Here is a 25,016-nt window from a genome sequence, read left to right as displayed (position 1 = left end):
ACGACTGTCCTCGTCCCTCTTGTCTCACAGTTCATCACAGAGGGGTACGCAGCTCACCTGGCCCAGCTGGAGTACAACCATCGCTCACGCCCAGCTAAGAACACCACGCGCATGGCACTGCGGAAAGGCAGCTTTGGGCTGCCCAGCCAGACCGAGTTCCTGCGCAAGAGGAATCACTTGCTGCGGACCATCTCCTCCCAGCCTTCGGCCACCAGCGGCAGCACTGGCCACCGCCCTGAGCGCACACAGAGCCAGTCCGACAGCGACAAGGAGAGGGACAGAGAACGCAGCCAAAGAAGCATGAGCATCGCCACGGGGTGCTGGGGCCGGAGCACAGCATCCCGGCTGGAGTCTGGCCTCTTGGGGCAGAAGTAGCCAGACTAGAGCCAGCAACTGTCAGCTGCAGCCACCGGAGGAGAAAACAAAAGGAAAGAGGGACGAGGCCAGCGTTACGGGCTGGAAGGGTAAATATGGTGCTACTCTAATAACATCATGGTATTCTGGGAAGAGATGGGAAGTTTCCCATGCAGAATGTGCAGGCCTTGCAGCAGGAGCGTCAGGTTTGTGCAGCATGAGCCCAAGGAACAGCTAGAAATTGGGGGGGAAAAGTTTCCAGGTCAAGATCGCGCTCTCTCCTGCCTCCTTCTTTTATCCAGGTTTAGTGACTGTAAATACGTGCCTCCTCGCCTTGTTAGCCATCGCTCCGATACGCGTGACCGAGTGCTGTCCTCAGAGCCACAGGAACAAGGGATGAGGCTGGGGGAACTTGTTCTTGGTTGTCCCAGGCGTCAGACTGGGGTGCTCTGCCGGTGCTGGCATGGGGTGGGTTTGGGTTTCGATAAGCGTGCTGTTTCCCCAGCACAGACAGCTCCAAGCAAGGGATTTATTATGGACCATGCCAGGCAGAGCAACCGAGAGCTTTACATGTACAAAGAGCTTCAAGTTGAGCCACTTTCTCAAGGAGTACGTGCAGTGGGAAAGCATAAAGATGTATCGATGCTCTTGGTAGAGGTAGAACGTCGGCAGATTCACGCCCGAAAAAGTGAGGTCGTTATTGTTATTTACTGTTATTTTCTAAAGAGACCTTTTAGAAGCCGATGGAATTTAATGCGTTGACCTATTAAAAGAGGAATACAAGCTATTTTGTTTGAGCTGTTACAAACCTCAGACACTTAATTTGCTGTTAAAGTCTCCAAATATTCTTGCTATATATTATTTCCAAAAGTAACCACCGTATCTTTGGAAACAGCTGAAGACACTCAGCAGCTAGATTGCATTGCAGTTCTTCTCATCCAAATGCAGGGTCTGACTCTCTCAACACCCACCTCTGAGATGTTTTCTTCTTCCCAGGTTCTCTCCAAGTTCAGTAGCAGCTTTCATGGGAACTAGACTCGCTTCTTTTACCTGTAGTTACTGAACTGTAAAACCTCATTGTTTTTTGCACTGATGATTTTTAGAATGGAAACCTGTTACCATCTCATGTAGCTACACCTAACTGTTTGTAGTGCATGACAATGAAATATTGCTAAGCCAGGGTGTGTGTGTGTATATATATACATATATGCATATACATATGCACACACACGTATATATATGTATATGTATATATTTAAAAAAAAAATAAAAAATCTGTGCAGAAGTTTTTCCAGCAGTAAGGAGACTGTAAGGAAGTGTGCCAACAATGTCAGGCAACCTTAAGAAAAGGCCATATCTTAATTTTCCTGGTGTGTTTCTCAGTGGATGTGCCCGAGCTGATGGTTTGTGTGCTGCTGGTGTGAGCTGGGGCTGGGTGCGTGGCAGAGGGGAGCTGCCAGCACGCAGGGCGAAGCGCTCGCTGCTGGCTGGCACCCCCAGTGACACAGAGACGTGCGTGGTGCACGGTACAGGAATGGGAGCGCGTCGCTCTGCAGCAGCAGAGAACAGTGCCTAGAGCGAGGGCTTGCCAAAAAGCCCCTTGGTCCTGTTGCTCCCCGGTCAGCCTGGCCCCGACAAAGGGCCCGGTTCCCTCCTTGCACACACCTTCTGGGGTGGAGGGGCATCCACCCCGGGGGTATCCGGGGTGCCCATTTACAGACTCCAGTTGGCCTCTTCACGTGGAGATTTTATAGTCCTACTGAGCTCCCTGACTATGTGTAACCCTGCTTTCCCCCACCACACCTTCCTGTCTTTATATCACTTTCTACTTATGAGGATCTTATTTATAACAAAGAATTTTTTAGACTGGCTGCTTCATTTTATTAACTGTTTCAATATGAAGTGCAGGACGGCCGCACTGAGATACACAGCACTGTGAACGCTGCTCTGCTAATTGGCTCTGGGCCACGGTAGGCAAATCTAACTCATCAGACATCCAAGGCAGATCTCATATGTTCATGGCGCTGGAGGGTCGAAGTGGAGGCAGAGGAGGGATAGTGCCGAGCTGCCAACGGCAACCGAGCCTGTGGAGCGCTCAAACCCGACTGCCCGCCCGCCACCCAGTGCATCTCCCACATCTTGCAGCCTGACTGCAAAATGTTTAACCACTTCTCTTTGATAATTGTTCAATTACAGAATGTATCTGATGACTTTTGTTACTGAAAACTGACTTCCCTTTCTGCCGACTCAGCTTAGCTCTCTGAATGTACATCCAGAGCTTCCTGGGTTTAAAAACAATGTGAATTGTCCCAGCTTTTCGCTAGTTAAATGTTGTATCAAACAGATGCCATCTGAGTAGGAAGCCAAGCCACAATCCATCCTGTGAAGTCACAAAACCACATCACAAAATAATTTCTGCAAATTTGGATATGGCCTTTGCAAAATTCAACTTTCCTCCAAGTCCACAGGCATGATCTGTACATTTTCCAATGCTGACAAGATGTTCACATTTTCTTATATGTAGATAGTGTAAAACAGAGGCGAATGTAAATGTTCAACATAAAAAGTGGATATATAAAATTGAAAGTTATTTATTTATGTAGAGGAAAAAAATGTCTGGAGGGACTGGAACCTTCAGGGTTTATTAATATTTTAAAATGTAGCTTTTTGTTTCAGGCATTATGTACAAAGCAATTATTTTATGGACCAAGTTTAATGTAACTGTCAATGAATGCAGAAGTGCAATATTATACTCACCTCTCCATCACTTCATGTTTTAAACAGCTACTAACCAGTTAGACTGACAATCATAGCACCTCCGTCCTCATCCTTTGTTGAGCTTCTTGAAACTTGCCTGGGTCCTTTCCCTGGCCCCCCATCTGTTGCCGTTGTACAGATCCATCACGGAGAAGCAATTGTAGAGCAGGACCTTTATTGCTGCAATAATATCAGATGAGGTGGGTGTAGTTACCAGGAAATATGCCAATAAGTTTTTCTCCACCGATTCAGTCCATCATAGTCTACATCAATCTATCCTCAGCCGCCCCCATCTGGCACTCATCTCTCTGAAGCAAAGATCAACGTGGTACTCACTCAAAGAACAATAGCAATAGTTTAACTCTGTGTTTATAACCTGTTTGTTCCGAGCTGTTTTGGAGAGCAATGCATGTGACCTGATGCCTTTCCACATGTATGGAAGACGATCCGTCTGGATGCAGTGAGGGAAAGATGAATGTATATTCCATCCTTACTAAAGGGGCACTGTCAGGTTACAGACCTAATTTATCTTTGTTACAAATAACTTGTTGCTTCGAAATGAAAGAATACGAAGTTTCTTGTACTCCTCCCTATCACAGTTGTCTGGGCAGCCATCCGCACGACCGGCGACAGTTGCGCTGCTTCTGCTGCAGCCCACGTCCTGTTCTCGCACACTAGCACAATGCAGCCCGCGCTGCACAGGCTGCCTCAGTCTTTTTTGTGTGGTTTTTTTTTTTTTAATTGTTTCCATGGGAATCAAACTCTGCTGTGGAGCTCAGATTTTTTATAAAAAGCAGCTTTTTGTATTACTGCACTATTGGGCCAGACTTTCTACCTGACGCTGTCCCTTTAAAGTCTTTTAAAAATAAAAAGAGGAGCCCATGCATTCCCTCCGAGTTGTTTTCCTGGGTTTGCCAGATCACTCAGTCAGATGAGGCGAAATTCTAATACCAAAAACGTTTACAGTGTCCGACACGTGAGCCGAGAGCAGTAACTAGCCAAAGGGTTACTAACAAACTCCCGCTCCGCCCAGCAGCCGCCGTGCTTGCTGTAGCAGCCCCTTCTTCAGGTATCGCCACCGTTTGCTGCATTTCCTATTAGTTCTAGAAGCCTTACGGTCCCCTCCCTGTCCTCAGCACCCTCTGCCTGTTGATACCTTCGACTGTCAATTTTATATTCCAACGATGTTAGTTATACTTTATTTATAAAAAATTGCTTTAGGGGTAACAGACGTGTGTGTGGGGAACCACTGGAGGGCATGCCCGAGGGCGCCGGCAGCCGCGCTGGGTACGCCCCTGTGTGTACAGTACCGTGCCGATGACTCGCTTGTGTGTGACAAACCTTCTGTACAACTTCCTTCTCCTCCTTGCTGTTAGTGCATCGTTCCAATGCCTGGGTGTGCTTTGTGTACAGTATCATTGTGAGTTACACCGATTAAAGAAATGGGAAGGCTCTTCTCTGTCTGCTTTTTTTTTTTTTGGAGACTCTAGAAACGGACAAGTTGCAAAACCCAAGATGTGAGCAGGCGCCTGTTTAATGGGGTTACAGCGACGAACAGAATGTGAAAACCCTCCACGCAGATCAGTCCTGCGGAACCCATTTGTCCTTTAATACATTTGTCACTTTTTTTTTTTTTTTAACAGTTTGTAGATTTGTGGACTTTGCAGTGGGGAAAAGGCGAGCTGTTTGCTTCACAGTGGCCATGGGCACAGGCCCTGAGAAGCCCAGAGCCCTAATGCTGCCCGGGGCCTGCGCTGTAGGGAAGGGACACAAGTCGCATGCAGGAACAGACAGCAAGGCAAAGCCACCCCTCTGCAAAGCATGCCTGCCCACACCCCAGCATGGCGTGCCAGGTCAGTGGTCTCCCCAGCACCACCCGATGAGATGAAGCTGCCGAAAGGCTGAGTGAAGCCCCTGGGGCGCAGCGGAGGGTGGCACTTGAAGGTGCAGAGGAGAGCTGCAGCCTGAGCAGAGCCGCGCAGCAGCACAGCTGCTCCTCTTTCAGCAGGGTGGGCGAGTGCAAAGGGCCTGCGAGCCTGCAGCACCAGGTAAGCATAGGGCATGCAGATCCAGCAAGGAAGGGGCCAAGAGCAGCCCCTGAGGGGAAGGAAGTGGCAGCCAGCTGCATATTTTGCAGCCCCAGCACATACCTGTTCTTGGCTGCCACACTGGCTCCTGCCTACCAAAGCCCAGAGCTGAGGGGCAGCAGCACCTCTAGGTGCTTGGCACCAGCAAGCCTGTGCCCTGGGTGCTGCTGACCTCCTCCGGCCTCGAAAGGGGCATCGGGGCAAGTAGGTCTAAATGCGTTAACAGCCACACTGGCTCAGGTCACGAGAGGGAGGGGAGAAGCTGTTTACTGGGCGATGAACCGTTAAAGTCACTTTCCTTCCCAGTCAGTAACTTACAGAATGGCTGGAAACTGCCCCTGGGGAAGCATCTTGATGTGGTGCTGTCTGCATTGTCCAGAAACAGAGGCTCGTGCCTGTGCTGGCACGAGCAGCAGGACAGGCTTCCGGCATGGCTGGTGCCTGCGTGCTCACGGCAGCATCCCCGTCCTCACCTGGAAGGCCAGCCCGTCCCCCCGGGTGGCTTGCTGCAAAGGGAGAGACACGGGTGCTCGGGGCATTGCCTGCCCAAGGATGAAGGACCACTAGCACCCACCCCCGGGGGCCCCTGTGGAGCTGCCAGGGCTCAGTTTGCCCCTGTATAGTTAGCGGGGTCCCCAGGGAGGTAAGACCTCTGGGTGCAGCAGCTCTCCGGCTGCACCCACCCACCCACCGGCAGCTCGTGCTGGTGCCAAGTCCCCACTACCTTGTTAATCTCCTTGTGTCTCTCCTTGCTGACAATTTCTTCCAGTACTTCACCGTCCCCTTTAATAAGCCTGGAAGACAAGGACAGGCCCACAAGCTGTGAGGGCTACTGGCAAATTCCCACAAGCCACGCTGTTTCTCAGCCACAGAAGGCAATGACCCCCCCCAGCCCCCACCCCAAGAGCTGCTGTTGTGCCCCAGCTCAGGCACGCAGCCACCAGCTCCTTCACAGCTGTACTTGCTGGGCTGATGCACCTCTAGGCAAGACCAGTGACAACCTATCTGTGAGGTTGCATTATGTGACCTTTTTTTGGCCTTACCAAGCTTAAATAGCACAGCAGGCTTTCCACTGCTCTTGTGGGATTAATGTCAGCATGCCACAGCAAGGACAGGTGTGGTCCCCTGAGAAATCAGCATCCCCCTGCATGGGCCAGCCATCCCTGCCCCAGGCTGTGTGCAGAGCCAGTCATGCTTGCACACAGCGGGAGAAAACACTCTTAATAAAAGCATCTCCTGCCACCCCACCATCCGCAGGCTTTGCTGTCAACAGCAGTGGCCCCAACCCCTGCAAAAACCTCTTTCTTTTTTCACACAGAGTTCAGGTCTGGTCCTGGCTGCCCCAGGAAACTGCAAAGCCATTCAGAAACAGGAGCCGATTTGGGCCTGAAAGGCAGCCAGACTGGGGAGCATCTTGCTGAACAAATTCCAAGCAGTATCGGAGGCAGCTCACACCTCCAAACATGAACAGAAATTTAATTGTCTTCATTACGTGCCTTACAGGGAACCGACCTTTGTTCCACACCTCCCTGAGCCCCGCAGGCTGCCTTCTATTTTAAGACTGGGCTTGTCATACCCAATTCTCTTCAGCATGATGTTTTCTGCTTGCTGAGAAGATGCAGTTTATTAAAAACTGGGTCATTTCTATTTGGCAGCTAAACAAACTTTGGTTTGATTGTTGGCTGTAACCCTAAGGGGCACACACTGCCTCCTCACTTGCACCCAGGTGCTAAGCAGGGCTGAATGCTTCAGAGCTGAAACACAAGTATGTGAAGCAGTGGGGTGAGGAGGTGTCAGTCACCCCTCTGGTTCCTGTTCTGCCCCAGGTTGCAGAGTCCCATTTAATGGATGAAACCAAACTCTTCACAGCACAAGGAACAAACTTTCTGCCTCCAGCAGCAGGGTGCTCTGGTGTCTGTGTCCCACAGCTCCTGGCTGGGACGCAGCCCAGTGCCCCTTGCATGGAGTCCCAGCACAATTCGATAATTTGGTGTCAAACATGTCACTTTCTGGGTAAGTTACACCAGGTCTGACAGGAGGGGATCTGCAATGGATCAGCTCAGGCCTTTGCTCCTGAAGGGGACCTGGGTCCATGCATGATACCGTAGTGCCATAGACGGGCATCCTCCAGGACTCCAACCCATACAACATGGATGGGGATGGACAACCTGCCTCCCTTTTCCCCAGGGATCATACCTTGTTCTCCCTGTTTCAGGATCCACAACTCTCCTTATGACGCTCTGCCTTGCATCCCATTCTTCCTTTGTCATTGGCTTCATAGCCTGGATTCGGGATTTTTGTTCATCTGTCAAAACTGAAATGCATCAGTTAGAGCCATGCTCATGGGGCCAGCTCCTGGCCAAGGGACATAGCACCAATGCCTGACCTGAACAGACATGCATGCCGCACCAGTTTCCCGGCAGTACTTGGGGTTCAGTGATGAACCACACAAAGCAAGGGCCGCTTCACATCCCAAAGCCAGTACTAGCTTTGCCAGGGTGTTACTGCTGACTGTGTCCTTCCATTTGGCACCTTTGTTCCCTGCTCACATCTATAAACTACATCTAAACACTTCACAAATGAATCTCTGAATGTGGCTTCTTATGTTTACTTGGTGTGGCTCAAAGGCAGTCACGGGACAAAGGAGGGAAGAGTGTCGGGAGCTCCACTCTGTGCACAGCCCTGATTCCCTCAGACACCCTGCTTGGGTTCCAGGAAGGGGGACATGCAAGCATCTTTCCCCAGCATGACACTTGTGTGCCCTGGCTTCAGCAGCAGGGAAACACCACCGTTACCTGGTCCAGAGTCCACCAGTGACTCCTTCTGCCACTGCTCCAGCGAGGGGCCGGGTACCGCTTCTCCCTTGGCTTTCTCCTCCTTAGCCCTTTCCTTTGACTTCTTTTTTGATTTCTTCTTCATTCTCTTCTTCTTCTTCTTGTTTTTGTCTTTTGGTTTTGCTCGCTTTTTTTTGCTATGTCGCTTCTTCTTTGTTTTGGAGTCACTGTCACTGGAGTCATCAGAAGAGGAGCTGGAGGAAGAGGAAGACGAGGAGGAGCCGGTGGATGAAGATGCTGTCTCAGAGGAAGAGGTACTTGCCTTCTTCTTCTTCTTATCCTTTCTTTCCTTCTTCTTTTCTGCAACACATAAGAAGAGGTTGAGTGGACACCCCCCCCCCAGCCTGGTTTCTTTCTTGCCTGCACAGCAAAGCCCCAAAATACTGGGGCAAAGACTCCCCTGTGCCAACACCTTTAACACATCACAGTGTGAAGTGCCACGCTGCCAGACCATCATCCAGAGGGACCGTAGGGCTCCACACTTGTCAGAATGAGACCAAAATGGGCACAAAGTGCATGACAAGGCAACAGACACCGATTTAGCTAAAAGCAGGGACCCCCTTCTCCCACCTGGGCCCCCTCTGTACACCCGCCCCAGGAAAATGTGGTGAAAGTGCGGGGTCGCAGGCCTTCCCCCTACCTTCCCTAGCTGCCGCTGAGCTCGACTTGTGTCTGTGAGACCCAGAGGTCCGCTTCCTTGGAGGAGACTTGCTGCCCCGGTGTGAGTCCTTGCTGCTTTTCCTCCTTTTCTTCTCCTTCCTCTCCTGTCTGCTCCGAGACTTGCTTTTGCTCCTGCTTCGCGATCGCTTCTGAGACTGGCTGTGGGCCATCGTGCATCAGCCCCTGGAGGGAATAGGTTACATCAGTGCCATGGAGGAGACCACCCTCGCTCAGCGGCAACATGTCTGGCAGCCCCAAAACCCTTAGATCCAAACCTGAACCAACCAGCCCTGGAAGACCTGCTCCCATCAAACTCCCTCTCTGCTCATGACTGCTCTTGCTGAGCTCCCAATATGCAGGGATAGGTTGGGGTTACCCATCACACAGCCGTGGTCAAAATGAATTTCACCAACCCACAAAACAGAGCCCTCAGTGGAGCTGGGGCTGTGCAAGCACAGCACTCCCCTCCCTGGGCAGCCCTCACCCGCCCCAAGACAACCGTCCCCAAGCAGATTCAGTGTGAAACCTCCGCCAGGCTTTCCCTGCACTTCTCGCGTTTGTCCCTAGATGTGATGACTAAGAGAGAATTGGGCTGATCCCCGCCAAGGTCAGGGTTTGCAGGCAATGCTGTGCCCCGGGACAACCCCCGGCAGCTATGGGCCGTGACTGCCCCATGGGGCTGGGAGCCATCAGGAGGACGCTGCACGCACAGACGGATGCCAGCAAGGTATGATTGATGCTGCGGCAACAGTCAGCAGAACGAAACATCCTCCCCAAGCTCAACACGGAGTCAATCACCCCATTATTTAAAATGCCGAGAGCAGGCGCGAGCCAAGGGAAGGAATGAATTTTTAATATTCCAATTTGCTTTTAGAAAACAGATTATGCACTGAGCTGGCATCCCCGTCCATCAGCACAACCAGCTGCCAACAGCCACAGGCCAGGGACGGCATGATATATGCTCTCATTAATTTAAAAAACAAACTGGTACTGTTGGCAGAGCAGTATCTGGGAAATGCTTTCTCACAGCCACCTTCCAACTACTGCACTTAACTGCCTGTTTACCACCTCGGTATTCCCAAGTGGCGATTTGCTCCCAAGTGAATCAGACTTTTGGTTGATTTCCAAATAGAAATTTCAATCAGAAAAAAAAAACAAACCCAAAACACAAACCCAAAACGATTAAGGACACTCAGGGAAGTTTCTGAGGATGAGAGTCCTTCATCGACAGGCACCCAGCGGCCGTCCCTCGCACCAGGGCCTTGCTGGCGGGACGGCGTTTGGGTCTCGGGTCCGCTCCACCGGTGGACGCGGCGTCAAGGTCAACGGATGCGGAGCTGGGCGCGGACAGGAGGATCCCGCAGAGCCCTGGGCGACGCCGCGGGAAGGGGACGAGCCCCGAATCCATCGCCTCGAACACCCCAGGCTGGTGGAGGCCCAAAGCTGGGCTCTCGCCTCCACCTCGCCACCAGGTTCGTGGCCACAGCAGGGCGACTCCTCCTGCCCACCCAGCTTCGCCCGGGCCCGGGCCGCGGCGGGGAGCCCGGTCGCTGCTGCTGGAGAGGCGGCCTCTTCCGAGCTTAGCACTAGGTGCGCTGGCCCTTTAAGAGACCGGCGTAAGGCGCGTCCCCTTTAAGAGCGCGGCCCAGAGTGTCCGGCTCTTTAACAGGCCCCCCCCGCTATCGGGTGCCACTGCAGCGCGCATGCGTGCCACCACCACCCCCCCCACCCCCCCCCCGCCTCCTCAGCCGGCCCGGCCCCGCCGCAGGTAAGAGGAAGGAAGGGAGAGAGGGGAGGGGAGGGACTCACCGCGGCCGGGCCGGGCCCCGCGCCGCCCCGCCGGCACCGAGCGGGGCACCCTCCGCCGGGTCCGCTCTGACCTGCCCCCGCCCACTTCCGGCCGTCGTCCGCCGGTCCGGCCGGCAGCTGGGCCGCGCTCTTTGGTTCCGGGGTCCGCCGGGCCTGCCCCGCCCCGCCCCGCCCCGGGGGCGACCCGCCCTAGTCTCGCCCTTTAGTTTAACTTTTGGGCCCTAATTCGGGCGCAGTTAGGAAGCGCCAACGTTTTCTGGTGAAGGAAATGAAGCCTTCACGACTGAGTTTCTTGAGACCAGCCCTTTGGCTCCGCGCACAAATACAACAGCCCGTTTCCTTCCCGAGATGCAATTTTAATGGGTTTTGCTAATGAAAAGCTAATCGGCGCTGTGCGCTAACGGCATCCCCGGCCAAAAATACAGCAGATCTGCTGGGAAGGCTTAAATCAGCACCCTTTGTGCAAGCCGTACTGGCTCACGTTCAGCCTTTCCCAATTATGCAAAGTCCACACGCCGTAATTATTGCAGTTCAACAAATGAATCAAAAAGCCCCTTATAAATGCAGTTGCCTATGTGTGATTCAAATACATACAATTAATCTTCCACAGAGCCAAACGCAGCCACCAAATCAAAAGATATCTGGCTTCTTTAATTGGTTTTGTAGATGGGAGAGTTCGTGGTTTCAGCCAGCCGGCAGTACGACGGGGAAAGCACTCGCCCCTCCTAACACGCCAGCTGCCAGGGGATCTTGGCAACAAATTAAGAAGCCCCAGGCCTGCCTGCTGCACCCAGGTTGAGATGGTTATTTTATATTTGCACTTGGTCATGTAACTAAAGGAAGGGAGTTAAAGGTACGCTCTTGCCTTCCTCTGGAAAGTTTTGCTATGTTGCAGGTGGCTCCCAGCGCTTTGTCGCTAAAGCCCGTTTCTGTTTGCTTAATAAGATTCACAGAATCTTTGAAAGGGAACTTTCTGCTCAGGAGAGCTCACGGAGGCCTTGAGAGATCCTCTCAGCTTACCCTGTGGGACCAGCTCTCCCTGTACTGCTCCTGATGGCTTTTTCAGAGCCTGGGTTAGGTAAACCTCTGGTGATGATAATTCCATGTCATTCCCAGCAGCCTGTGGTGAATCACCTGTATCTCACTTTTGAGCAGATCCTTCACTGTCACCCAGCAACAAAAAGCTCTTCCCCTGGAAGAGGACAGGAGTCCCTGTGAATAGCAGGGCAGTGATAAGTGCAGGGCTTTACTGTACCATTCTTGTCCGTTTACAGCAGGACCTGTGATGCTGCTGTTGGCACAAAGGTCTTCACGACAGCCAAGCAGCTTTGGGCGTTTTCCCCATACACCTGAAAATATTTACAGAGCCTTTGCAGTGTATCAAAATGTTAAGGCTTTCTACGGCTTCCAAGCGGTCCTCGGGCTCTCCAGCCCGAGTGTGAGCCCTGGCAAGCTGAGTACCAGCTCCTCCAGCTGTCCAAGCACCTGGCTTCCCTAATCCCCACAGGACTGGTTTTACGTCACTTTCCAAGATGTTAGCTACTTCTTTCGTGACTCGTGCATCCATCAAAGAGTCTGTTAGTGCAGTCTGAGAGGTCAGAAAGGAGCTTTAGGCAACTTGGTCTGGAGAAATCAGGCTCTACTGTCTGCTACCACAAGGAACAGAGATTCACAGTCTCGGGCACATCATCGTCAAGGGTTTCTGTGAACCCATCTCCAAACCCCTCTGCTTCCACCAGCTCAGGTTTCTTGTTGCACATGGGGCAGAGCTGGTTGCGGATGGCAGATGATCTCATCCAAATAATGAGGTTCCACCGTTCCCCAGAGGCAACGGGAAGTGCCCCGTGGATCTGCCCTCCTCGATGTAACAGCCCCTGGGCAACCACATGTTCGATCTCAATGTACTTTGGCACAGGGGTAGGTTCCTGGAACAAAGGGAGGTGGATACAGTCTTACAGTGGAGGACAGCATTATACCAGAAAGTCCCTAGCAGAACAATGCTCAAAGAGTTGAAACTTTTACTTGTCACCTCTTCACCCGCAGCACCCAGCAAACAACATGGAGAGAACTCATTGCACCTCTGAAATGCAGCCACTTCAGTGCTGGCCTGGCAGCAGTTTAGTACAATGGTTTTCCAGTAAGACATTCCCAGTGCCAGGTGCAGGGGGGATTTAAAGACAGAGTTTCAATCAAAAAAACTGTTTCACCAGTGTATGGGAGCTTTTACCCCTCCTGTGCCCTGGAAATAGGGGCTACAGATTTAGTTTTAAGTCTCATCTGAAATAAATTACCTCTTTCTCTCCCTCTCCTCCCACCCCTCTCCCTCTCAGCACCTCCCTGCTCCTTATTGCAGTTGGGGAAAGATGGGCTGGTTTGTTTCACTCCAGTTTCTACTACGATAGCTGTCTCTGTTCTCTCTTTGAATTAGCTGCAATTGGCTTGAATATTGGTAACATGCTTGTAGCAGAAAAAGCTCCTGTATAACCAAGACATTTTAAAAAAGGGGGAAGGGACAGAGCAGGTTTGACTGTCAGAAGTGAATAATTGTTTTTTAGAACACAGTTAATGCCTTGAAACTGGGGGGTGAGGGTTTAGTGGGGAAGAGAATCACGATCCAGATTAGGAATATGCTCCGTACCTGGCTGAAATCCCCAAAGTACAAGTTGCCTTCTGTGAAGTCCTTTCCCAGTGAAACATTTAAGGTGACTTCTGCATTGTCATAGTGAGAGCTCAAATCCAGATCTTCGTGGAGTGAGTACTTGACCACAAATGCTTTATGGCTGTCCAGGCAAGCACCTCCCAAATCAGGATAAAGCAGTGCCGTTATGGGCTGCAGGTATTTTTCACGCAGGGGTGTGATGAAAGTTTCATCCATCCCAAGCTCATTTAGCAAAACCTGTCTCAAAGAGAGGAGATGGGAACAGCTGATCAACTACATCTGCTGCTTCATCAAGAGCTGCTACAGAGCTGTCTTGTTCTATTCCAACCCCGCTGCTTGCTCAGATAAAGAACTTTAGAGCAAAGGCTCCAGCTACAGGCAAAAGAAGGAGCACCAAAGGGGAAAAGACGGAGTAAGATCAAAAGTTGAGTGTTCTTTAAAAATTGACTCCTTGATTTAAATGTGTATTGCTTAAATACAAGGTGCTTTTTGCTCTGAGATACCAACTCCCATCTCCTTTCCCTGCATTCCCCTGTGCTTTCGTCTGTGTAACACACACTGCCTCAACCGTTTCACTTCAAGGGGGCTGTACTCAAACTGCACTGTGCTCAAATTACAGACATTTGGGAAGGGAAAAGAGTATGAAGCAAGGAGGTAAACAGAGTCTGCTTGTTAACACTCCCCCTAAAGAAGCACAAGAGGTAGTGAGTCCTACCCCATAGTTATTCATAGTGTTGGGCCTGCCTTTAGGCATATCCGACTGCTCAAAGTTCTCCAGCTCATCCACAAAGGCTTGGCAAAACTCCTCTGTGAACACTGGGAGTCGATAGATCCTCTTATCTGTCAAGAGAAGGGAGACACCGTTTTCTGGGGAAAATAACAGGCGAGAATGTTCTTGGCTGTCACGCTGTCTTGCTATACTGTGCTGGTGTCAGTGAGAATGCAGGACGTGCTTCACTTTGTGCTCAGACTGCTCAAAGGGCTGGAACCATTCCCTGGGATTGGCTCTGGGACATATTTGTTGTTTTTCATGTTGGCCCCTCGTTTCCAGGCTTCCCCATCTAGTTGGGAGATTAGGCACTGATTTAAATGCCTGCTGTAGGTGCCAAGGAAATGTTTTGAGAGAGTCTAGAGGGAGGGCGGTGTTATCAACAGCTTATCGCAGGCAGACTGAATACAGCCTCCTGGAAGAACGAGACTCGAGGTCATTTAGGAGATGTGGGATTCACTCATCCAGTGCCAACATTCTGGGAAGACCAGGCCTTCTGAGCTGCCTTTCAGGGTAGAGTGCTCAAGCTCTGTGTAAGCAGAGCTCAGTATCAAGGATACAGAAGCTGAGATGAAGACAGAATGAAAAGGCTGTGTCTGGAAATCATGCCTTGGACAAATCCAGGAGCCCTGCACATACACAACATTTGTGTCTTTCTTTTTGTCTCGAGAAAAGGAGGCAACTTTGCAGCTTCCCCTCTACATTTTGTCACCATTCCTGGTAGGGAGAGAGCGTCACAGATGCCTCCAGGGAAGCTTAAAACCCAGATCTGTTTAAAAGACTGAAATCTAGACTGAAACTATTTCAGCTCAGACTAACCAACAGGGACTGTCTGAAATGGTAAAGCACCTGGGGAAGGAAAACCAAGCTCCCCAGGCTAACAGTGTTCTTTCAGCAGGCTCCCCCGTGAGGTTGTGCTACAACCAAAACCCCAGCCCTGCTGCAGCTAAAGCCTCTGATGAAACATCAGAAAACTGGGATTGGAAAAGCAGAAAACAGGATCTCATCCAGAGCATAACTGCTGCATAATACTGCCTCTCCAGAGACTATCATCAAGCAGAAAATAACATCCTGTTTGTCTCAGCTGTGTATGCAATCTGAGCTATTAAAGACAGGGCTTGAAAACAGCTGTCATCACTGAAGTTGCAGTGTCACACGGGGAGATCTTTGTGGCTGATGTGTTGTTGTCTTTACCTGAGAAGGACTCGATGTAGCGCAGGAGACCATGGAGATGAGCATCTGGCGACGTGCAGTATGACACAATTTCTAGAAAATCTGGGGCCAGGAATGAATCCTGGTGTCAAGGGAAGGATGATAAAAATACACAGAAACACAATTAGCCTGTGCAGTCTTTTATAGCCCAAGAAAGAAATGGAATTCCAGGCAGCCAGAGGAAAATATGTAGAGTCTAGGGAGCAAGGCTGATAGACACACTTGGGTTACTTCTGTGGCAGGAAACACAGAATGTTACTCGTGTTTTTCTTGGTGGTTTAGGTGAGTTGCTGCTTGCTCTGCTTCATGGGTTTTCAACCGGCCAGATTTATTCTTAGTGTGATGGGAAAGAGCCTGGCTTGCCTTATGGACTCCTAACCGGTAAGTGCCAAGTCTTTCCTAGTAGATTTAGCATCTCGTCACGGCCTTAGCGCAACAGAGTGGCTATGCTCCGCTTTAAGCACTTCCCCACACAGATCACAACAGACAACAGCAGGGTGGACAACAGCAGAACTTGTTGGTAAAGGATCACAGAGCAGTAAATCTGTGAGAACTTGTGTGTGTATTACTGCTGATCTGTGGTAATTATCCAGCGGGGAAGTCTTGGGTCTGGCAAACATGAGGAAATCCAAAGCAGAGCAGCCCACAAGAAGGGCTACCCCCACATTTGCGGTGGGATGTACACATGCAAGCAGCCTGCTGCTCCCCTTCAGACGACAGTCACTAGTACCTTGTCTGTGTGTTAAGCCCATAAATGCTGATTTCTGCGGGTGTTCGTTAGACCTCACTGACCCTGTTTGCAGCAATGATGCTTTAGGTCTAAATTACTAATGGTATTCTGAGTCCAGTACCAGGTGCTGGTGCAGCTTCAATATAGAATGACCCTTATCTGGCTATAAGCCAGGCAGAATCTTGCCTGGAGAATATGCTACACTGTGAAAGTTTTTAATTCAGTTTCAATATGCTACGCTTTGGTTTTAATTCAGTCCAGCTCTAGCACTGTGGGCAATCCCGAGAAGAGGGCTTCCTACTGCAAAAATAAAGTGTTGGGCAACTCCTTGAGTGCAAAATAGATTCCAAACATACTGTCTACCTGCAGAATGTAAACGTCTGGGTGTTTTCGTTTGTAGCACTTTGAGATGATGGCTCTGCGTTCCACTGACTGATGAATTAACTGTTTTCTTCTCTGCACTTCTGCCTCAATCTACAAGTAAACAATAGAGCGTATTGTTAGAAAATCAAAAGGGATAACTGAAACAATTTCAGGAATTTGCTCATTGTTTTAAACCAGTTATTTTTGTTCCAGGCACCTCTGGGAGACAGAGTGTATGCCTTTTCTGTAGTCAAGACAAGTCTAATAAATATCTGAAAACCCAAATGCCCAAGAGGGATTTGAGACACGTTCTTATTACAGATGGCTTAAAAAATAATAGAAGGCTTTCCATGGACATGTCAAGTGGAGCTGCAAGGCTTCAGCCCCTTCAGGCATTCTGACGCCTCATGAATCACTGGCCTACGCTTTAAGAGTCTGGCTTATGTTCTGACAATATAAGCATTGTCCAAAATAAAGACATTTGCTGGGAGGGAGACAAGACTTGTCATGAAGGGATTACTGCTAAGTGTTGCGGGGACAGGCTAGTGTGTCATTTTATAGAAAACAGCTGTAGTAGCAGCTGATTCAGGCACCTCTTTCTATTTAATAACCCCCCATGAGATTAGTTTATAACATTCCCCAGCAAAAAAGGAAGGAGGGTGTGACTGGCCGCCGCTGCTCCCAACCCCTGGTAATGTGTTTAGCATAACGCCATTTTATAAGGCAAGCAGCCATTCTCTGCGACCAAATGGGTCACGTATTCATTCCCTTGCTCTCATTATCAGGCCCTGAAGGTCCTGTGAACTAAGCAGACAAAACAAACGGATTTCTTCTTCCCCTCCCTACCAGCCTCAAGGTTCCTGGGCACTGGGCCAATTACTCCCTTCCTTGCGGCCTTGAAGGTCCTAGGCACCTGGCCAGCCAGGTGGTGTTGATGATGCCATTGCACAACAGGGAAGCGTAACAGCACCCAGAGCACTTTCTATAAAATCAAGCAGTTACAAGTCCTAAGTGGAGAACTTGGACTGGAGCTGCTGCTGGACAGTGAGAGCTGTGACAACCCCACCCCACCCCCCCCCAACATGGCCAGGGACACCTCTGTCGTCGTCTGCTTCCTCTGAAGGACTGATTTGTATTCTTTTATATGATTTTCAAGTCTACATTAGGATGGTTATATTGATACAGCAAACCATGTATTAAGATCTGACCCGATCTACAGAGGGTCCAGGTGACTAGAAAGTTAAGTTAGGATCTAGGTGATTAGAAATTATAAGTTAGGATCTAGAAATCCTAAGTTAAGTTGTATTATAAATTCTGCTTATTGTGCTACATTGATTCTGCTTGTAGAAATCCTGTGCCATTCTAATCATAAGTTCTGTGCTATACTAATCATAATATCCTGTTAAGAAAATGGAGCTTTAATTGTAACTACGATTTAGTGCCATCATCGTTCTGCCAAGAATCTGTAAAAGAACCTGTCTGTCCCCTTTGTGTTGGGTGAAACTGGAGCTGGTTGTGTGACAGATCTCTGTCCCTCGCCTGGAAAGAAACACAGATCTCTCCCTAAAGAGCGCGCCGAGGCAGTTCGTGGGATAGCCTTCTGCGGCAGACCTCACGTAAGCTCTGTAGGACCCTTGGGTGATCCCATCTCAAAGGCACCCTTTAAAAGTAACTGACAAAAGAAGGGACGAGGAAAGACAGCTGACTAAAACCACTTGGCAGCACAGAAAGCCGTGTTAATAACGTGTTGCAGTGTTTACTTCCCGGCTGTCACCAGTACAAACACATTGCTGACAGCACCCAGCCCCGGATCAAGGCACCAGCAGGCCGTTTTCTCCCTTCGGCCTCCGCCCAGCAGCGGGTTTGATCCGGACGAGGCACTGGGGAGCTGTCAGGGCCAGGCCTTGTGGCTTCAGCAAGTCCCCCCGGTCCCCGGGCCATCCCCCTGGGTGGAAATGCCACAGGTGCAAGTGTTGGGGGGGAGGGGGGAAACCCCTGAGGGGAGCCCGGGTGCGATGTCCCCTCCCCGCCGCCGGGCAGGCCCCCCCCGAGGCTGGGGGCGGGGGGGGGGGGGGGGGGGGGTCCCGGGTCCTGCCCCACCGTGAGGCCTTCGGTTGCCCCCCTCAGGGAGCCGAAGCCCCCCACCCCCCCCGGCCCTCTCTGACAGGATTTACCGGCGAAGCCGCGCTCACCTCCCGCAGCGCGGCTCTGAAATCCTCCTCGCCCCTGCAGCCCCGCTCCCGCAGCGCCTGCAACACACGCGGCCGGTCAGCCCCTCACCACCCTCGGCCGCCGCCGCGATCCGGTGTGGGGGGGTGCCCGCCGCCCCACCGTTACCCGTCCGTGGTCGCGGCGGAGCTGCCCCTCGTCCCGGTACCGGACGTGCAGCCCGTAGCGCCCTACGAAGATGTTGTCCGAGAAGAAGCAGGCACAAGCCAGGAACGGGCGGCCCGCGGACATGTTTCCCGCCGGCACCGGGCAGGGGCGGTGCCGGGAGCGGGTCCCGTCGCCAAAAGGTTCCGCCGCACGGGGGGTGGGGGGCCGCTTCCGGCCGCGCCGGCGTGAGCGAGGGCGCGTCGGCAAATTCCCATCAGGGAGGAAAAGGAGTGGAGGCGAAACTTGCCCGTCCTGTCCAGTTTTATGTTTCTTTTTTTCTCTCTTTTAAATTTCTGTGGCGTCACCGCGGCCGGGGCCTGCAGCGATGCCGCTGCCCCACAGCCCCCACCGCCCCAATCCTTGGTGGAACCCCGTGTCGGCTCCGCGGCTGACTCCGTGGTGACGCGGGCAAGGAACGCCCGGAGCCCGCGCTGACAACACAGGGGACGGGCGGCGCCGCATGGCGGGACGGCCGCTCCATTGGCACGGCGGGACGGCCGCTCCATTGGCACGGCGGGGCGGGGATGGCGGGGGCAGGGATGCTGAGGAGCGGGACCGGGGGGCCTGCTCCTGGGGACGGCAACGGTCGCCGGAGGTTATTTGCAGACGTTCCCTAAGAGCCACCGCCACGCCCCTCCTCCTCGTCGGGCCGCGCCCGCGCCTGGGCGCGCGGGCAGGGGACGCGCCCGGCGGGGACAACCCGGAACCGGGGTCACCCGGCCCGGCCCGCCTCGTCTTGTCCCGGCCTGTCCTGGCTTGTCTCGTCTTGTCCCGGCCCGGCCCGGCCCATGCTGGCCATGGACTCGGCGCTGCAGGTGGCCGAGGAGGAGGTGGTGGCGGCCGAGTCGTGCGGCCCCAGCAGCAAGTTCGAGGACATCTACCGGCTGCTGGCCGAGGGCTGCTTCCCACCCAGCTTCTGCTCCATCAAGAGGAAGAACCTCAAGCGTTACGCCCAGAAATTCGTCGTCGACGGTGAGGGGCGCCGGTGGTACGGCGGGACAGCCCGGACGGGGCCTGCCAAAGCGGGGAGCGGGGGGGGAAGCACAGCGGCCGCGCCTGCCTCGCCCTGAGGAGAGCGAGGCCGAGGGGATGAAGGGCCCGAGCGGGCGGGGAGGGCCCAGGGACGCTGCAGAGGTGTATGGGGACAGCCACCCGCCGGCAGGAAGGCAAAGGCTCGCCTGTCCCCACGCACCTGAGGACAGACGGGCTTGCCCCCACGGCGTGGCGAGGGTGTGTGGCTTCTTGGCCCTCGGCAGAGAGGGAGCCGTGGGATGCACCGTTGCTGGTACCTGCTGCCTCTCCCACGCCGTCTCTCTGCCTTGGCATCACTTTTGGGGAGCAGAGGGGGGATTGCGGGATCCTGGGGTAGCACCGGTGCACCACAGGGTAGGCCATGGCTGGCCTGTGGAGACCAGGGCGGCTTTATCATAGAAGAGGATTTTGCTCAGTCTTGGGTGGAGAAAAGAGGTTCCTGGGCTTATTTGGGGGTGATTCCAGTTTGGCAGCTTCTCCAGAGGCGTTACAGAAGCTCCCAAGGCAACAGTCCCAGTTTGTTGTGTCTCGCCTGTTTTTCCTGCTGTAGAAAATTACCCTTTCCCTGGGACTGAGGAGCTGAAATGGCTGTGAGAGCATGTTGTTTTAGATAAACATCTCGCATCTGCAGGCGGCTGTCTCTACTATGTGGGACCCAAGAAGGAGGAAAAGCGTGAAGTGATTGTGGATCCTGAAAGGAGGCGGCAAGTCTTTCTGGAAAGCCATTTCACTGAAATCGGGAACCATCTGGGCCAGAAAAAGACCGTGCACCGCATTCAGAGCCGGTACTACTGGCTGGGGATTGTGAAGGATGTTGTGGACTGGGTAAGTTGAGAGCATTGACCATGTCAATGACACCGGTATTTCCCAGGACGTTCAGGCAGCAGTCCCAAGTGAGCAGCTAGAAGAGCCCTGATGCAGGGATGATGTCGCTTCTAATGCCTGTTGCTTTGAAGCCACACACTAAGTAACTCTGCAGGTGAAACTGTTGGAACGTCCCGAGACAGCTGGATAGATTGGATGTCTTTCCCCCGAGCATCAGGAAACCTGCGCAGGTAGGCCTCCTCGTGCAGGGTAGTTTTGGCCAGCGTGGGAATGTGGGATTGTTTCAGACAAGTGTTGCTGAGACTAGCTTTGAGCAGTCTGGATTCCTGCCAGACCTGCCCAGTTCCCTGAACTACTGTAACAGGAGGACCTCAGTGTTTCTGCCGGCTCTCCTCAGCTGCTTTGCCTCACCCATTTTATTGTTGAAAGTTCCCTGCAGCAGGACTCTGCAGCAGCGTGGTTTGAAGAATTATGGTTGCATTGCATGGTCCGAGCAGCCCGTGCTCCTCCAGCATCCCAGGGCTGATGATTTTTCTAGCTGGCAGAAGTTTAAAATACAATAAATATTTGCCTAAAAACAGGGTGAGAAATGTCTTAGCTATAGGCCACATAGAGAAAATTGGTTATTCTGTGGGAGAAAGCTGTCAGGTAAGTTTTGTGAAAGGTGAGCTGTGCCAGCCTGTTGTGTTTTGTTCTCTTTTTCTTGCACCTCACTATTTTTATTGGGTAGAAGGAAGCTGCTCAGATATGCTGTCCGTCTCGTCCCTTCATAACCTGTCCAGTCTGAATCTGACAGAATTTGTCATCAAGTTTTAAAGTCTGATATGTCTTTTCCCTTTCCAGATCAAAATGTGTGAAACGTGCCAGAATGCAGAGCACAACAAGAATATATCGCGGAAAGCGAGGCCTGTCAAAGTGGAATCACCCTGGGAAGTGCTAGGATTAGACATTCATGGTGAGTGTTTGCAGCTGACAGACTTTTTTCTAGGCTTCCACGCTAGCCATCAGGAAGCATGGCAGACTTACTGCCGCTGCCTGTGTCTGTGTGAGGAGGTGCCAAGGAGGCCACAGCAGCCTACCAAGGTGCAACCTGATCCATGTGGCTGGCTCGGCTCCCTCTCCACACACAGTGGGAGTTGTGGGCATGCGTTACTTCCCAGAATTGAGACTGTGATGGGTGTATTTTTGCTGACAAAGCTCACAGAAATATACTGGCCGAATGACATTGCAGGAGAGAGTTGTGGTCATTTTCGCAGTGATTGTTTTGTTGGGTTGGGTTTTTAACTTTCCTCATTTGGGTGATATTACGGCATCACATTGATTTTTCTTGATGCTTGTTTATGCAGGACCTTTTCCTGAGACGAGCCAGAGCAATACACATGTCCTCCTTGTGACCGACTACTTCACTAAGTGGGTTGAGGCTGCTTCTCTGCAGAAGAAAGATCCCTTTTCGGTGGCTAAAGCCCTAGCTGTAATTTTTTACAGGTGGGCTTCTCTGTTGTTAGTTACATTACACTTCTGCAGTGAGATGGGGCGCGCTGGGATGTGCATTGCAAAAATACTCAATGTCCACAAGATGGTTCCGCACAAGAGCAGGAACTCTCCCTTCTACAGGAGAGACCATGCAGTGCCTCTCAGTTGCTCTTTACAAAGTACTTGCAAAGAGCCCATTATCCTCTTGTTATTGGGGCAAGGGAGAAAGAGGCAGAAGTGGTTCTCTGAATAGCCCCAAGGCCGAGAGAGCTGGCACCCCACTTCTCTGCAGAAGTTTTAAAACCATTCCCTGATCCCTCCTAGAAAGTGTTTATTTTGCACTCATGTGGTACATGTCACCACATGACACTGTTCTTGTGCAAAACGCATGTGGCCAGTAGAGATTTGCATTCAGAGCAAGAAACTGCTTGTTTCTACTGCTACCTTATCATTCAAAAGCAAACAGGCTTGGCTGTTTTGGAACAGATGGAGCCAGCAGACCTCTCTCTGCTCTTGGGGAGGTGAGGCCATGCCAGCCTCTTTAGCACCAGCTCCACTGGCGGGTTTCTGTCCCTTTTGTATCTTGTTATCGCTCATGAAGATTGAACTCCTCTGGCTCTGCCCTGCAGCTGATGGAGTAAAATCAGTTGTGTGTCCTCTTCTTGTTCAGGTTTGGAGCGTCCAAGAACATTTACGCCAGTCAGAGTTGGGACTTCTGTGAGGAGGTAGGTCAGGTGCTGGGTGGTTCAGGGAAAAGCAACATGCCCTTCAGCCATTTTTTTGGGCAGCAGGTCCCAAAGGCAGAGTTGCAGTGTGACATGTAGCGGGGACAAGGAGCTGATGCTGCCTTCTCCCTGCCCCAGCCCCGTTGCAAGTGGTAAATGATTTGCCAGTGCTTTCACCCTGTCAGGGATTTAAGGTTGTTGTTCTGTGGTACAAGTCCTCCAGCCACACTGCAGGCTCTCTCTCTGCTCAGAAGGAAAGGTCCTGTGAGATTATGTCCATAAGATTCCTGCCCTGCTCTGGGATTAACCCAGCTTCCCGGTGCTGTGGAAAGCCTCAGGCACAGGAACAGTCGTTGCAAAACATTTTCTTGGGCTCTAACTTTTCTGGGGAGCTTTTTCTGCTGAGCAGCATCTCCTAGCATGGGGACAGTGCTGTCTTGTGCCGTGGAGGCTGCTAGCTGCTGGGGTGCAAGCCTGCCTTGTTCTCCCATGGGCATGACCCCCACTTTTGCAGGTCAGCCGGCATTTATGTGAGCGCTGGAACATCTCACAGATCCTCACCCCTGCAGACCCCGCAGACTGCGCAGGCCTGGACGACCGCAGCGCTGAGGTGCTCAAATCTTCCATCTGCAATGTGGTAAACGAGAAGCCCAGTGAATGGGATGCCCATCTTGACCCCGTGCTCTTCGATTTCCGCACCTCAGTCAACTCTGTCACAAAGTACACCCCCTTCTTCCTCATGTTCAACAGATACGTGTGCCTGTCGTCTGAGGTAACTTCTCGACAAAGGAGTGTCTTGTAGGAGGTTTGCCACTGGTGCGGTTACAGCGTAATGCCCAAATATCTGTACCTTGCAGGTGGATTTTGTCAAGGACTCTAAAGAGCAGGGGGCTAGCTCTGGTAAGGCAGACAGCCTCCCACCATTCACAGCCACGGTTCAGGAGCAGCAGAACGCAGTGAAAGAAATTGTAAGTCTTGCGGTGCCTTGAAACCATTTTGCAGCTAAACCCCCACAGGGTCCCTTGCACCGGGCTGTGTAAGAGCTGCATAGAAGGGATTTGCCCATACAAGGATTGTGCTATAGCATGTGCCTGCTTGGGTGCTCAGAGAGAGCCCCTGGCCCTGTCTGTCCAGAAAAGCCATCTCACAGGAGTCCTTTGCCTGCAGGCTCTCTCCTGTCACTGAGCATAGCAGGTAGCCGATGGGCTTGAGTGTGGCAGGGGGGCTATGCATCCAGCTGGAAAGGAGCGAGGCAGAAGCCGGTTAAGCACTGCCTGAGACTCCACAGGCCTGGCCTAAGAGGAGAGGTGGCCAGTGGCACCTCGATACATGCCAGAAGCAGCAGGAGCAGGGTCTCTGAGCCAGTACCATTGGGTGCCACAGGGAAGCTGGTGGTGGTGCTGCTCAGAGCTGGGTGATGAAATACAGGGGACTGGCTTAGCCCATCAAGACTAATGAAAGCTGTGTCCCAGCCTGCCCAGCGCTCTGCCTTGTAATCTGCATCTCAAATCAGCCAAGGGAGTCTGTCCTTAGGCAGGGACAAAAAGCCTTTAGGGGCATGCTGTGTAATGAAGAAGGTTAAAAGTAACCCTGCCCCAAAATGGGAGGAGAGAAACTGGGGAGGTTGGGGCTACCACGAAGACTAGTGGCCCAGTGGGCACAGAGCTGAGTTCAGGGAGCAAGGCCAGCATTCAGTTGCTGACTGTCTCTGACGTGCTGAGTGACATTGGGTAACTAATTTTTTCTCTGTTTCTTGGTTTCCTGACTTGAAAAATTACCTCAGTGTCCCCTGTAAAGTGCTTGGCAATCTGTGTGCCAAAAAATAATAGATGAGGCTTGAGTGCTTTGTTTGCTCAGTCATTTCTTACGCTTATTATGTGGACAGCATTATGTGGTCCTCTCTGATCCCACCTGGACTGTGATTCTTCTTGCCAAGGAATAGTAGTAGTAAAACGGGACAAGAGGGAGGAGGCCTGGGAGCTGAACATGTGGGATCTATTCCCAGCTGATCCCTTTGGCAGCTCAGGCTCACCAGCTCGGCTCCCTTTTTGTGAAACGGAGATGCACACCGTGGCACGGGACAGCGAGAGCTTTGTCTGGGTAATGCCAAAGCATCCTGTCCTGTCCGTAAGGGCACTTCTGGTGTCTAGGTCGCTGACACCCACAGACAGACTGGGGTTGGGGCTGTAATTAACAGGAGGTGAGAAAAGCTTCTCTTGGCTCTGTGTTACTGCAGCCTAGATCCCCTTCTGCCCTCTACTGATGAAGAGCTAATGGCTCCTCTGAGCACGGCCATGAAATCACAATTTCTTTAACGTAAGGTCTCCTGCTAGTTTGGGGTTGGTGAGAAT

At 51.9% G+C, this 25,016-nt stretch overlaps 3 protein-coding genes across 11 annotated transcripts in view; 1 reads left to right on the top strand and 2 right to left on the bottom strand.

The window, feature by feature from the left end:
• Positions 1 to 4,565, top strand: part of PITPNM2 (phosphatidylinositol transfer protein membrane associated 2) — a 143,230-nt gene extending 138,665 nt beyond the window's left edge. For all 7 annotated transcript variants that reach the window (XM_049805864.1, XM_049805863.1, XM_049805861.1 and 4 more), the window contains one exon: positions 31 to 4,565. In XM_049805864.1, coding sequence (XP_049661821.1) covers positions 31 to 375 — 345 coding nt within the window. In that variant the 3' untranslated portion in view covers positions 376 to 4,565. The remainder of the gene's footprint in view (positions 1 to 30) is intronic.
• A 951-nt stretch (positions 4,566 to 5,516) lies between these two features.
• On the bottom strand, positions 5,517 to 10,590 carry ARL6IP4 (ADP ribosylation factor like GTPase 6 interacting protein 4). Of its 2 annotated transcripts, none has more exons than XM_049805882.1 (6): positions 10,502 to 10,590; positions 8,673 to 8,875; positions 7,994 to 8,332; positions 7,395 to 7,512; positions 5,923 to 5,992; positions 5,517 to 5,704 (listed from the first exon to the last, which is right to left on the bottom strand). In XM_049805882.1, exons 2-6 carry the CDS (start codon positions 8,860 to 8,862, stop codon positions 5,648 to 5,650), a joined length of 774 nt encoding a protein of 257 aa, XP_049661839.1. In that variant the 5' UTR covers positions 8,863 to 8,875; positions 10,502 to 10,590; the 3' UTR covers positions 5,517 to 5,647. The 2 variants fall into 2 exon arrangements, with proteins under 2 accessions (XP_049661839.1, XP_049661838.1); XM_049805881.1 differs by lacking the exon at positions 10,502 to 10,590 and adding an exon at positions 9,866 to 10,404.
• Positions 10,591 to 11,281: 691 nt separating this feature from the next.
• OGFOD2 (2-oxoglutarate and iron dependent oxygenase domain containing 2) lies at positions 11,282 to 18,762 on the bottom strand. Of its 2 annotated transcripts, none has more exons than XM_049806309.1 (7): positions 18,572 to 18,762; positions 18,409 to 18,483; positions 16,235 to 16,345; positions 15,124 to 15,223; positions 13,876 to 14,000; positions 13,140 to 13,397; positions 11,282 to 12,426 (listed from the first exon to the last, which is right to left on the bottom strand). In XM_049806309.1, exons 1-7 carry the CDS (start codon positions 18,692 to 18,694, stop codon positions 12,151 to 12,153), a joined length of 1,068 nt encoding a protein of 355 aa, XP_049662266.1. In that variant the 5' UTR covers positions 18,695 to 18,762; the 3' UTR covers positions 11,282 to 12,150. The 2 variants fall into 2 exon arrangements, with proteins under 2 accessions (XP_049662266.1, XP_049662267.1); XM_049806310.1 differs by having other exon boundaries at positions 18,427 to 18,483.
• Between the last annotated feature and the right edge of the window lie 6,254 nt (positions 18,763 to 25,016).

Source organism: Accipiter gentilis, chromosome 7 (assembly GCF_929443795.1).
Source record: "Accipiter gentilis chromosome 7, bAccGen1.1, whole genome shotgun sequence".
Classification (NCBI taxonomy): Eukaryota; Metazoa; Chordata; class Aves; order Accipitriformes; family Accipitridae; genus Astur; species Astur gentilis.
Note: the sequence above shows the minus strand (reverse complement) of the source record. Positions and strands in the feature narration are given on the sequence as shown.